Raw genomic sequence first — 13,294 nt, forward strand, 5'->3', positions numbered from 1 at the left:
TCTCTTTCATGCACACTCTCCCTGGCGCTCCTTCTCCTTTTTCTTCAGTGCACACTCTCCCTGGCACTCCCACTCCTTTCTCTTTCATGCACACTCTCCCTGGCGCTCCAACTCCTTTCTCTTTCATGCACACTCTCCCTGGTGCTCCTTCTCCTTTTTCTTCTGTGCACACTCTCCCTGGCACTCCAACTCCTTTCTCTTTCATGCACATTCTCCCTGGTGCTCCTTCTCCTTTTTCTTCTGTGCACACTCTCCCTGGCACTCCTACTCCTTTCTCTTTCATGCACACTCTCCCTGGTGCTCCTTCTCCTTTTTCTTCAGTGCACACTCTCCCTGGCACTCCCACTCCTTTCTCTTTCATGCACACTCTCCCTGGCGCTCCCACTCCTTTCTCCTCGTGGCACTCCCTTTCCTTTTATCTCTGTGCATACCCACCCTGCCACACCCTATCCCTTCTCTTTCATGCTCAGCCTTCCTGGCACTCCCTCTCCTTTGTCTTCCATGAACACTCTCCCTGGCACTCCCTCTCCCTTCTCTTGTCTGCACACTCTCCCTGTCACTCCCTCTTTTTTTCCTGTGCACACTCTCCCTCACATGCCCACTCCTTTCTTTCCAACGTGCACTCTTCCTGGCACTCACTTTCCTTTCTTTTCCATGCACAGTCTATTTGGCACTCCCTTTCCTTTCTCTTTAATGCACCCTCTCCCCAGCCCTATCATTACCCTCTCTCTTTCTCTCCAGCTCCTTCTCTGTAGCTCCCTTCATAGCACCCTCCTGGCACCCTCTCCCTCTCCTCTCTCTCTCTTTCTCCCTCTCTCCAGCTCTCTGCCTCTCCCTCTCTCCCTTCCACTCTCTCTCTCCCAACCCCAGCTCTCTGCCTCTCATTTCCTCTCTCTCCAGCTCCTTCTCTATAGTTCTCTCTTCACAGCACTCTCGGCCTGGCTCCTAGGTATCTTCCTCTCCCAGGTCCTGTCTCCATGACACCCCCTAACTCTCTATCCCTGGCTCCCCCCATTGACAATCTGTGGCTCTCACACATGTGCACCGCCCCTCTCGCTGGCGCCGCCCTCCTGGCTCCATCTCCTGGGTGGACCTCTCCTGGCACTTCCCCCCGGGGCTCTCTCACATGCTCAGTCTCTAGCCAAGCCCTCTCTTGGGGGCCCACCCCAGGCCCCTCTCCTACACCCACAGGAAGCCCCCTCACCGTGCTCCCCTCCACCAGTGACCAGGAACTCCAGCATCTTGTTCATGGCCGCCATGTAGAAGATGACCCTCAGCTGCGTCATGCCCATGGTGATGAGACTCCAGAGGAAGATGGGGGAGAAGACACTGCGCCGGAAGGGGACCACCTCTGCAAGGAAAGGGGTGAGCTTGTGAGGATGGACACAGAGAGAGGGAGCCAAGTGAGGAAGGACACGTGGGCGAGTACATTCTTTTTGCTGCCCTGAGCCATCCTGTCCACTCCTAGAGAACGGACGGGTACAGTGAATAGTTTACATGCATTTTGTAACTATCTGAATAGCAATAATGATAATATGAGATTCACTTATCACTTTAGTGACATTAACATTGAATTTTTAGATGTTGAACTATTCATAAAGGAGAATAGAATAGAGAGTAAACTGTTTAGAAAATCGACGTCATGTAATTCATTATTACATGCTACAAGTGCTCACCCAGCTAGTCAGATAAGAGCAATACCATTTGGGGAAATGATTCGTGCAAGGAGGAATTACAGTTTGGATGAACACTTTGAATTATGCATTAACGATACAAGAAGTAGGTTTTTGAGTAGAGGCTATCAGAATGAAATTGTAGATTATTCTGTACGAAGAATACGAAAAATATCTCGTGCGAGTACACTTATAGACAAAAAGAAAAGAGAGCCGCTGGAACAACAGATGCGGATAATTGTAAACTATACAGATAGTTCCACAATATTATTGAAAAGTATGAAAAAGTATTGGCATATTCTGATGCAAGATGAAATTCTTAAAAAATACCTTGATAAAAGGCCAGCAGTAGTTTATCATAAAGGTAAGACTCTGAGCCATATACTATGTCCTAGTTATCCAGTTTTACATACCAATATTAGTTGGTTAGATCAGGAACGCAGAGGTTTTTTTTAAGTGTGGTAGTTGTAACGTTTGTAGATGGACATGCCAAGGACAAAGAGACTTTGGAGGGATGATTGGCAATAAGAGATATCCAATACGAACGTTTATCAATTGTAATACGAGCTATGTTATTTATATGTTGATTTGTAAATGCAAGCGTATATATGTAGGGAGCACCATCTGCCCACTGAAAATAAGGAATGGAGAACATTGGAGAGCCATTAAACATAAAGATGATAGATTTCCCATTGCGGTACATATGAGAGATCGTGACATGCAACAAACAGATTTTTTTTTACATTTTTTGGATTTGACCATGTTAAAGTAGATCCAAGAGGAGGGAACAGAGAACTTGCTTTAAGAAGGAGGGAATCACAATGGATTATCAGACTAATGGCAGTTGAATGTGGTTTGAATTCTGATTACGCACTTGAATATTTTCTGGGGGATTAAATAAATGAATCAATGATCGTTACTTTAGATAACAGTGTATCATGTGCACGGATGAGTGAGGCCTCTACACCAAAGACCAACTATATAATTTTTATGTAACAATTAGGTTATATATAACTAGATTTTTCAATTTTTACAACAAATAAAAGTTTTTTCCTTTTTTCCTTTTTTCTTTTAGTGCAGAGTAAATGTATAACATAAATATGATGAGTTCGTATTTTGTTATAAAATGGATGATGAGTATTTTAGATACAATCAATGTGAGTGTAATAATGGTTCGGGTTATATTTCCCGAAAAGGAACATTGATTTGAGTTCTATTTTTATGTTTAGCGACATGTAGTAGAGCACGAGTGTCCAAGGAAATAGTAGTCCGCTTTCTATTGCGACTATTCTGTGAAACGAAAACGGGAAGTCCGTTTTCAATGTCAATAGAAGATAGTATTTAAACATGGCAACTTAGAACGCCGGTTTCCTTTCGCGTACTCGCGAGCGGTTACTCATTGGAACGCTCCGTTGCCCGTGACATTTCGAATAACAAAGACGGGAAGACGTATCACACGACACTTTCTTATAAGACAGGTTAGTACATATATAACAGGCGTGCCAATGCAGAGTGAAGCGGCATTTATTTACTTTGGTTGATTATTTCAAAAAAAGTATCTCTTTCTCTCTCTAGAAGAAAGAAAGAGGAGACAGGTTTGGAATCAGCATTGAACAGTGCATTCCAACGCCTTAGTGTGAGCATACCAGCGGACATGAGAAATCTAAAGTGCCTAATATTGTGCAAGAATAAGAAGGGAGAAAGTGATAAAATCTTTCCCAATTTCATTTTATTTTTCTTATAGATTATTCAAATCTAGACTATAATTCATAGCGCTATGCGGAGGTACTTGCAACAGGTAAAAGTAGCGTTTCTATTTATTTGTGGTCCAATTGGATGGCCACATTGGTGTTTTCGGGTGTAGAGTGAGTCACTCGTTGGTGCACGTGGGATTGGTTATAATTAAATTTGATAGCAAATTTCACTAGTGATAACTAGGAGAACACATCTTATTAGAGATTTCCACCACGTTAAAGTAAATTATACAATTTGGGATACACATGTTTAATAAGAGAATTAAGTACATTTAGAGTTTATTAATTATTAGAATATTTGACTGAATGGATATTGTATACTATTGACAGTTGAGAGAAGCCCTGAAGAAGTCTATGGGTAGATATGAACCCAGATGAAACACGTGTTGGCTTGGCTGTGGCTACTGAATAAGAGCAAATAAAGAAGAGGACAAACGTCACAAATGGAATAATGGACTTGTGAATTTATTGTTTTAGGTATAAGGCTTGAGTGCTTCCATTGTTATTATCCACTCCTAGAGAAGGACTACATGCTCAGGCGCACACCATGCGTCGGTGGTCTGACAGGACTGTTTCTGTGCAAGTCTCTTCTCTGGGCTGTTGGGTATCTGTCCACTTCTCTTACATACTAACCATAACTCCAAGGGCATTGGTCAAAAATGTGTGTGCAAATCCCTTTGCGTGCCCATGGAGGAACAATCTTGGGGGTTTATTTATGGGGAACTGGCGTAGGGCAGCGTCACAAGTCTTCTTGCTGTGCTGCCCTACACCAGTGTAGGAATGCATAGTATTTATGCAATATGGTACATTCCTGACCTTTCTCCCTGTGCTGGCGCCATTTTGGCCAAAAAAAGTGATGCTCCGTTGGCGCAAGCTTCTCATAAATATGCCCCTTGGTTCATAACTACCTCTTTTCTTCACCATCTGTCCCGGCAGGTTACGTGTAATAGTGACCATAGTTTTGCTGCTTGGCACTCTTCTAGATTCACAGGGTGTGCATTAATCCGCCACTTAACAGTTTGGCTTGAAAACCTTCACAAATAAATCATTTATGGGCATTGACCATTGGCCCCCCCGTGGCCACAGGACTACGGGTGGGCAATGGGGACAAATGCCGTCAGCCTCACGTAGAACCTCCAGGCCGGCATCCGAGAGGGAGTTCAGGACCTTCCCCGGGAGGCTTCAGGTGGAGGCGGGGTTTGGGGTTCAGCTAATGGGACCGCGGCTCAGAGTAACACCCTGTCCAATGGATACACAGGAAGGGTGGGCCCAGCTCTCAGGTGGGTGGAGTCTCAATCCCCAGTGCATAATAATATTAAAAGTGTCTCCTCATTCTATCTCGAGTTCTATAAGAGTCAGTTTATTCCCTTATTTCATGGTTTACAAACGCTAAGAACTGTGTATCTTAGAAAAGTTTAATCCAAGTAAGTCAAATCTCCAGAGTACATTCATTAGCACTTTTCAATCGTTAGCTCGGTTTAGTGAGTAGAAATTCACACCATGTTTTGCACCTTATAAAGCACAGCCTGGCTATTAGCATTCCAATGTCCAATTAATGGAGAATAACAAACACCTCTCTCAGAATTATGCAATTAATTAATTCTCACCACATGTTATTTATTTCAATGGTGGTGACTGATTCAGCATCAATTATATTAATTATCATCAAAATAATATGTTGATTAAAATCAAATTTATTAGAAATATTGGCAATAAAAACGTGTCTAGTGTAAGCTTACATCTAAAAATTATATTTATTGTAGACTAATACCATTCTTATTGTTAGCAAAATTTTAAGTATTTTAATGAACATCCTCAAATTTCAAATTCCATCACATAAACCATAAATACAATGTTTATATAAAAGAAAGGTAGAACAAAATACATTTGAGATTAGCATTCAAGCCTCTTATCGCATGAATGCTTTACACCAACCAAACATATTTTGCAGGCTTTCACAAAAAGCATCAAAGCCACTTTACAAACATTAGTTCACACTTGTAAGATTCAATAAATAAACTTTTCACTATAATGTTTCGGCTGTCATATGTGTTGAGGAGGCCTTCATCAGGAGAGAAAGAGTGAAAGAGATAGACAGAGCTCTGAAAGAGGGAGGAGGCTTGCATCGCTAGCAGACAGGGCATCCATCGTAAGAGGAATGCTGACTGACCTATTGTGGATACTCACAAAGCCGTGACACTCTTCGTCATCATTACGCTCATGTTCTCACCACACATTAGGAAGATATATCCAGCCCTAGCCCGAGCTATACTGGATATTTTCAATAAAGGGACAGGTCCAGCTTCACCGAAACATGTCACAATGGCTAACATTTCCAAAGAAGTCCTATCATTGTCTAATATTCACTCTCCCCATCGTCAGTAAGATATTATACAGGGATGTAAGACAACAACTTCAGGTACACACCGAGGATGGGTTGTTGCCTTATTAGTGTTCTGAACTTAGCCCTGTCCAGGGGACAGAACTTGCGCTCTAGAAACAGACACCATTTGGGAGGAGGCCAGTGCTTAATTTGAGCTGGTGGTTTCCGGCACTTAATCATCAACACCGGCACTTATGACAGTCTACTACTGCATGGTGGCGCTGTCTGTCTAAATTAGAGATGAATGCAACAACCTTTGTGTATTAATTCAATATACATAAAAAACGAACAATTCCTGCTTCCCAAACAATTCTTACAGCTCTGGGGGCCTAGGAGAGTCTTGATTTTCACATCTGTAGGATGTGCTAGTGAGGAGTTGAATTGGTTCTGCCTTTGACGGGTCTGGCAGGGGCAGTGGGTGGTGCGGGCTGCTGTGGCCTCCTGATGAAACAACTAAAATCACAACTCCTTTGGTATTTTAATCTGGTCTTGAATAGCCCTAAAATAACATTATTGATATCACCCCAACAGGGTTTAAATTATGACTCCAGGTAACCGCGCCTGTCACAAATTCATGGAGGCTGAAGTGCACAGGTCAAGGAGCAAACAAGAAACAGGACTATACAGACCACCAAGGAACAATGTGAATAGTACCGCACTGTCTAACTAAAAACATGTGTCATACATGCAGTCATGGTTTGACCTTACAAACACAAACCTTTGTGTCTTTCTGTAGCTGGTAAGGGCTTGATGCCCCTGAGGAACATAGAGAAATACTTTGGGGCATATTTATGAGCCCCTAGCGCCACCTTGCGCCTCATTTGTGGCATTTATTTTGACGCAAATGTGGCATTAAGGTGGCATTTCCAACACGCCATATTTACAAAGTGGCGCAATGCTTGGATTGCACCACTTTGTAACCCCTTGCGCCACAGTATTCCTGCGTCACGCATAATGTATGCAAGGGGAGCATTACGGTGCTGGGAAGGGGGCGGGCGTAAAAACGGTGCAAAGAAATCTATGAGATTCCTTAGTGCCATTTTTATCTGCATTTGTTAACGCTTGCTAAGTGCAGGCCTTAAAAAGAGGCTCGTATTGATTGCAGCGGGCCTCTGGGTGCTTTGCGGGATTAGTGTCATAATTTGTGACACTAGTCCTGCAAAGCACCAGCCTAACGCCACAAATTATTACGATAGTCACCCTAATTACCGCCATGGTGCGCCATATTATAAATACGACGCTACCATGGTGGCGTTAGGGGGGCGCTGAGAGGCGCAAGAAAAGTGGCGCTGCACTGGGTGTAGTGACGCTTTTCATAAATCTGCCCCTTTGTGTCTCTTTAGACATGTTCATGACTGTTATAGACATCTACAGTATAAGAACAGGTGCTAGAAGGACATGCAGAGTCCTATACGTTTTCCGATTTTATGACATTTTTTGTGTGGGATGTTGAGTGTCGGCTAATATGCCAGAAGGATGAAGAGCCCGGCTGCTAAAAAACATCTTTCAGCTGCATATAAGAAAGCACTTGGGTCAAAGACCTCTGAGCTGTCCAACCAGCTGCATTACTTTCTACGTCCACTCATTAGCTAGCATTTGTTCAGGTGCACTCACACTTAAAAACTAGGGGTGGGTGAAAAATTCTGCTCCGCCGGCTGACTTTGTGGAGTTTTGGCCACTCTGTGTCACGCGGAGTTCTTCGGGCCAAAGTACAGTCTCTGCCGCATGATGGAGTTTTTTCTCGCACGTGAGAATTGGTGCCCCTATTGCAATTTTCAGGTGCTAAAATGCTAGAAGGGCATCCTTGCGGGATTTTCCCAGTGTGGGAGGTGAAGGCCAGTTGCGACCGTTCACAATGGAAAAGCTGCCACTCGGGTAAAAAATCTACTCGACTGGCAGCAAAACCAACTCGAGCAGAAGCACCCTCTGACCGGCCGTTTGCACTGATTTCTCAGTGTGGAACAAGCTTCCGGCGCTAAAAATCAGCACAGGCAGCGCAAAGTACTGATTTCCATCCACTTGCTGAACTCCACGGAGTCTTGCAGAGTTTTTGCGTACCTTGGCGGAATTCCACAGAGTGAGACTCCGCGAGTTCCATCCACCCCTATTAAAATCTCAGGTGTGCTGTTTAGATATTTTTGACCTAATTCATGAAAGGTGTCAAAATTATTTCTAGGCTGCTATTGTGGTTCTGTGTTTCTCATTCTGCATGCCCATTACTCTGTAAAGTATGAAAAAATGCACCAAACCTTCAACACAACTATTAATTTCAAAATTCAGTACTGTTTGTGACAGCACACAACAAACTATATTAAGAGGCTGTGAATATAACACATTAACCACTGCGTCAGAAACCCCAGGTCACAAACAGTACCATGTTGCACCATAAAAGTGGGACTCATTTGCAGCCATTTGCTGCAGTGTCATGGACCGGAACGCAACCATAGCTCACAGAAGACTGCTCCAGTGCAGAGAGGCGCTTGGAAGAGGAGATGGCGTCTATGGAGCCAAAGGTGGGTGACGCGGCTGCATTCAAGCATGCATTTGCAGGAAAAAGAGACATTCTCTCGTGCTGCGCATATTAAACACCGAAATAAATTTCTAGCTCCTTGATCACTGTGGCCGCGATCTTCTAATGGTGCACTTTATCCAGGGCCACTGGAACTATGCAGAAGGAGAGGGCCAGCTTATGTGGCGGGGTTGGGTAAATTATGTAGCAAGAAAAGGTAAATTATGTGGCATAATGCAGCACATTCTGTAATAGTATTACCTCATTATTTTATCATTTTTAAACCTGTAACACTGTTTGGGGATTGGTTGCACCTGTAAGTAAAAGTTTAAAACCCAGCTATAGAACCAAGCAACAAAAAAGTGACTGGTCCAGCTTTACAAAGGGCCTTTCCCTGTGCGGCAACACATGTTGCTGAATATTTAGTAACTTTTAAACCGTTTGAGGTAGAAATACATTACTTGTTAAAATCTGCATATTATACGGCAGATGATGGATTATGTGGCAAATGGAGCACATATAGAATTATGCAAAAATCGCAGCAGCCACACAATCGCATAATTCCAGTGACTCTGGCTTTATCGTTTGGAGAATATAAAAATCAAAATGTGTATGTTGTACAAACATGCTGTACATTAAATTAGATTTTATTCTTCATAAACAAATGCATAACAGTCAATGTCATTAGAGGTGGAATGTGACAGGTGGTTTACAGTAAAAGCAGCATGCCTGCTTGAACAAGCTTTCCGCATGAGGATGCTCTACTCTCTGGACATGCGCAGTGCGACCTCACTGCGAGGTCCCACTGTCACCCAGCGGTGACGCCGGATGCTCCGACGACTGGGGTGCACACGCTGGCTCTGTAAATTAGCCAATGGAGCCACCTGTGCTCGGCAGTGAAACAGGAGAAGACAGACTTCAAAGGGGAACTCACTTCTCTGAGGGTAAGAACACTGTGCTTTAACAGAATGCCGTCACTCAGACAGAAAGTAACCAATGGCTGAAGTGGGCTGAACCATTGCCCCAAGCTGTATGGTGAGGTGACTGGAAGCAAACTGTGAATGACACGAAAACAGACCAATCGATGAACAGCAATGGCTGAAAGCACTCTATATCTCAGAATATTATGTGTATATATTTTGGGTAAATTCAAACGTTCTTCGCTAATTCATCAACCAAATACAGAAATTATGATTTTTTTTTTATTTACAAACAAATATAAAAAAGATCTAAATTTAATTTCAATAGGAAAGTTGCAGCTTTTCTAAATTAAATTGAAGCCCCCCGTTGCCCACACTACGTTGTTTAATTTTTAGCCTCCAATTTTAAATTGCCTAACATTCGCAGAACATTTTAAAAGTTTCAGTTTTACATTTTGCTTCTTTGTTTATATACTCTTTGATAACATGTTAGTATTATTTCATTTTCTGAGCAGCCGTGGACCCCTGAGTAGGCTTCGCAGACCCCCAGGGGCCCCAGACCACAGGATAACACCCCCCACGTGAGTAGTTCAGGACAGGATGCCTCTCCTTGAAGCATTTACCATTTATATTGTTCAGCTACTAATACCAGCATGATAACTTTTATGTAGCGCTTCATACCGTATTCATTTCCTTTCTAAGCGCTGTAAATACCAGGTGCTACTTTCAGCAATGGCAGTCACATGCTCTTATTAGCCAGGAAGCCCTAACACACTGGCTTCCTTTCTTATGAAATGATGCTTTACAGATGAGTTTCAATAATTTGAGTCCCTGCATCAGGCGATTACTCGAAAGAACATTACATTTTAGGGAAAAAATAGAGGTTCTAATTCAAAGCCAATGAACTCTCCTTTGGCTATCATCGATCGTACCCTCTTGTCGCCAGCAGGTGTCAGCAGAGCCCAGGCAGTCAGGCCTGTCTGAGGCGGCCTCGGGTGAAGCAACATTCCTTGGCATTGCAGGGGCTGCAGGTCCACCCAGCCTCCTCCGTGCCTGCTCTCTGCCTCCTCTGTGCCTGCTCTGTGTTGTGACTCCACACACCTCATGCTCCACTGAAGAGTATCCACACTGCTGCTGCGCCAGGCTGGCAGCCTCCACTGTGCCTGCTCTGTGTGACTCAACACACCTCATGTTCCACCCAGGAGTATCCACACAGCTGCACCAGGCTGCCAGCCTCCACTGTGCCTGCTCTGTGTGACTCCACACACCTCATGCTGCACCCAGGAGTATCCACACTGCTGCGCCAGGCTGCCAGCCTCCTCTGTGCCTGCTGTGTTACTAAACACACCTCATACTGCACCCAGAAGTATCCTCACTGCTGCACCAGGCTGCCAGCCTCCTCTGTGCCTGCTCTGTGTTGTGACTCCACACACCTCATGCTCCACTGAAGAGTATCCACACTGCTGCTGCGCCAGGCTGGCAGCCTCCACTGTGCCTGCTCTGTGTGACTCAACACACCTCATGTTCCACCCAGGAGTATCCACACAGCTGCACCAGGCTGCCAGCCTCCACTGTGCCTGCTCTGTGTGACTCCACACACCTCATGCTGCACCCAGGAGTATCCACACTGCTGCGCCAGGCTGCCAGCCTCCTCTGTGCCTGCTGTGTTACTAAACACACCTCATACTGCACCCAGAAGTATCCTCACTGCTGCACCAGGCTGCCAGCCTCCTCTGTGCCTGCTCTGTGTTGTGACTCCACACACCTCATGCTCCACTGAAGAGTATCCACACTGCTGCTGCGCCAGGCTGGCAGCCTCCACTGTGCCTGCTCTGTGTGACTCAACACACCTCATGTTCCACCCAGGAGTATCCACACAGCTGCACCAGGCTGCCAGCCTCCACTGTGCCTGCTCTGTGTGACTCCACACACCTCATGTTCCACCCAGGAGTATCCACACTGCTGCATCAGGCTGGCAGCCTCCACTGTGCCTGCTCTGTGTGACTCAACACACCTCATGTTCCACCCAGGAGTATCCACACTGCTGTGCCAGGCTGCCAGGCTGCCAGCCTCCTCTGTGCCTGCTCTGTGCCTCCTCTGTGCCTGCTCTGGCCTCTGACTCCACACACCTCATGCTCCACTCAGGAGTATCCTCACTGCTGCACCAGACTGCCAGCCTCCTCTGTGCCTTCTCTGTGTGACTCCACACACCTCATGCTCCACTCAGGAGTATCCACACTCCTGCTGCGCCAGGCTGCCAGCCTCCTCTGTGCCTGCTCTGTGCTGTGACTCCACACACCTCATGCTCCACTCAAGAGTATCCACACAGCTGCTGCACCGGGCTGCCAGCCTCCTCTGTGCCTGCTCTGTGTGACTCCACACACCTCATGCTGCACCCAGGAGTATCCACACTGCTGCGCCAGGCTGCCAGCCTCCTCTGTGCCTCCTCTGTGCCTTCTCTGTGTGACTCCACACACCTCATGCTCCACTCAGGAGTATCCACACTCCTGCTGCGCCAGGCTGCCAGCCTCCTCTGTGCCTGCTCTGTGCTGTGACTCCACACACCTCATGCTCCACTCAGGAGTATCCACACTGCTGTGCCAGGCTGCCAGCCTCCTCTGTGCCTGCTCTGTGTGACTCCACACACCTCATGCTCCACTCAGGAGTATCCACACTGCTGCACCAGGCTGCCAGCCTCCTCTGTGCCTGCTCTGTGTGACTCCACACACCTCATGCTGCACCCAGGAGTATCCACACTGCTGCGCCAGGCTGCCAGCCTCCTCCGTGCCTGCTCTGTGTGTCTCCACACACCTCATGCTCCACTCAGGAGTATCCACTCTCCTGCTGCGCCAGGCTGCCAGCCTCCTCTGTGCCTGCTGTGTGACTCCACACACCTCATGCTGCACTCAGGAGTATCCACACAGCTGCACCAGGCTGCCAGCCTCCTCCGTGCCTGCTCTGTGTGACTCCACACACCTCATGCTGCACCCAGGAGTATCCACACTGCTGCGCCAGGCTGCCAGCCTCCTCTGTGCCTGCTGTGTTACTAAACACACCTCATACTGCACCCAGAAGTATCCTCACTGCTGCACCAGGCTGCCAGCCTCCTCTGTGCCTGCTCTGTGTTGTGACTCCACACACCTCATGCTCCACTGAAGAGTATCCACACTGCTGCTGCGCCAGGCTGGCAGCCTCCACTGTGCCTGCTCTGTGTGACTCAACACACCTCATGTTCCACCCAGGAGTATCCACACAGCTGCACCAGGCTGCCAGCCTCCACTGTGCCTGCTCTGTGTGACTCCACACACCTCATGCTGCACCCAGGAGTATCCACACTGCTGCGCCAGGCTGCCAGCCTCCTCTGTGCCTGCTGTGTTACTAAACACACCTCATACTGCACCCAGAAGTATCCTCACTGCTGCACCAGGCTGCCAGCCTCCTCTGTGCCTGCTCTGTGTTGTGACTCCACACACCTCATGCTCCACTGAAGAGTATCCACACTGCTGCTGCGCCAGGCTGGCAGCCTCCACTGTGCCTGCTCTGTGTGACTCAACACACCTCATGTTCCACCCAGGAGTATCCACACAGCTGCACCAGGCTGCCAGCCTCCACTGTGCCTGCTCTGTGTGACTCCACACACCTCATGTTCCACCCAGGAGTATCCACACTGCTGCATCAGGCTGGCAGCCTCCACTGTGCCTGCTCTGTGTGACTCAACACACCTCATGTTCCACCCAGGAGTATCCACACTGCTGTGCCAGGCTGCCAGGCTGCCAGCCTCCTCTGTGCCTGCTCTGTGTCTCCTCTGTGCCTGCTCTGGCCTCTGACTCCACACACCTCATGCTCCACTCAGGAGTATCCTCACTGCTGCACCAGACTGCCAGCCTCCTCTGTGCCTTCTCTGTGTGACTCCACACACCTCATGCTCCACTCAGGAGTATCCACACTCCTGCTGCGCCAGGCTGCCAGCCTCCTCTGTGCCTGCTCTGTGCTGTGACTCCACACACCTCATGCTCCACTCAAGAGTATCCACACAGCTGCTGCACCGGGCTGCC

At 47.0% G+C, this 13,294-nt stretch overlaps 1 protein-coding gene across 2 annotated transcripts in view; it reads right to left on the minus strand.

Annotated features, from left to right (window-relative positions):
• The window catches only part of SLC43A1 (solute carrier family 43 member 1), a 278,331-nt gene that overhangs the window by 29,885 nt on the left and 235,152 nt on the right, over nucleotides 1–13,294 (minus strand). For both annotated transcript variants that reach the window (XM_069233053.1, XM_069233052.1), the window contains exon 9: nucleotides 1,205–1,351. In XM_069233053.1, the coding sequence (XP_069089154.1) occupies nucleotides 1,205–1,351 (147 nt within the window). The remainder of the gene's footprint in view (nucleotides 1–1,204; nucleotides 1,352–13,294) is intronic.

This window comes from Pleurodeles waltl, chromosome 4_2 (genome assembly GCF_031143425.1).
Source record: "Pleurodeles waltl isolate 20211129_DDA chromosome 4_2, aPleWal1.hap1.20221129, whole genome shotgun sequence".
NCBI classification, from domain to species: Eukaryota; Metazoa; Chordata; class Amphibia; order Caudata; family Salamandridae; genus Pleurodeles; species Pleurodeles waltl.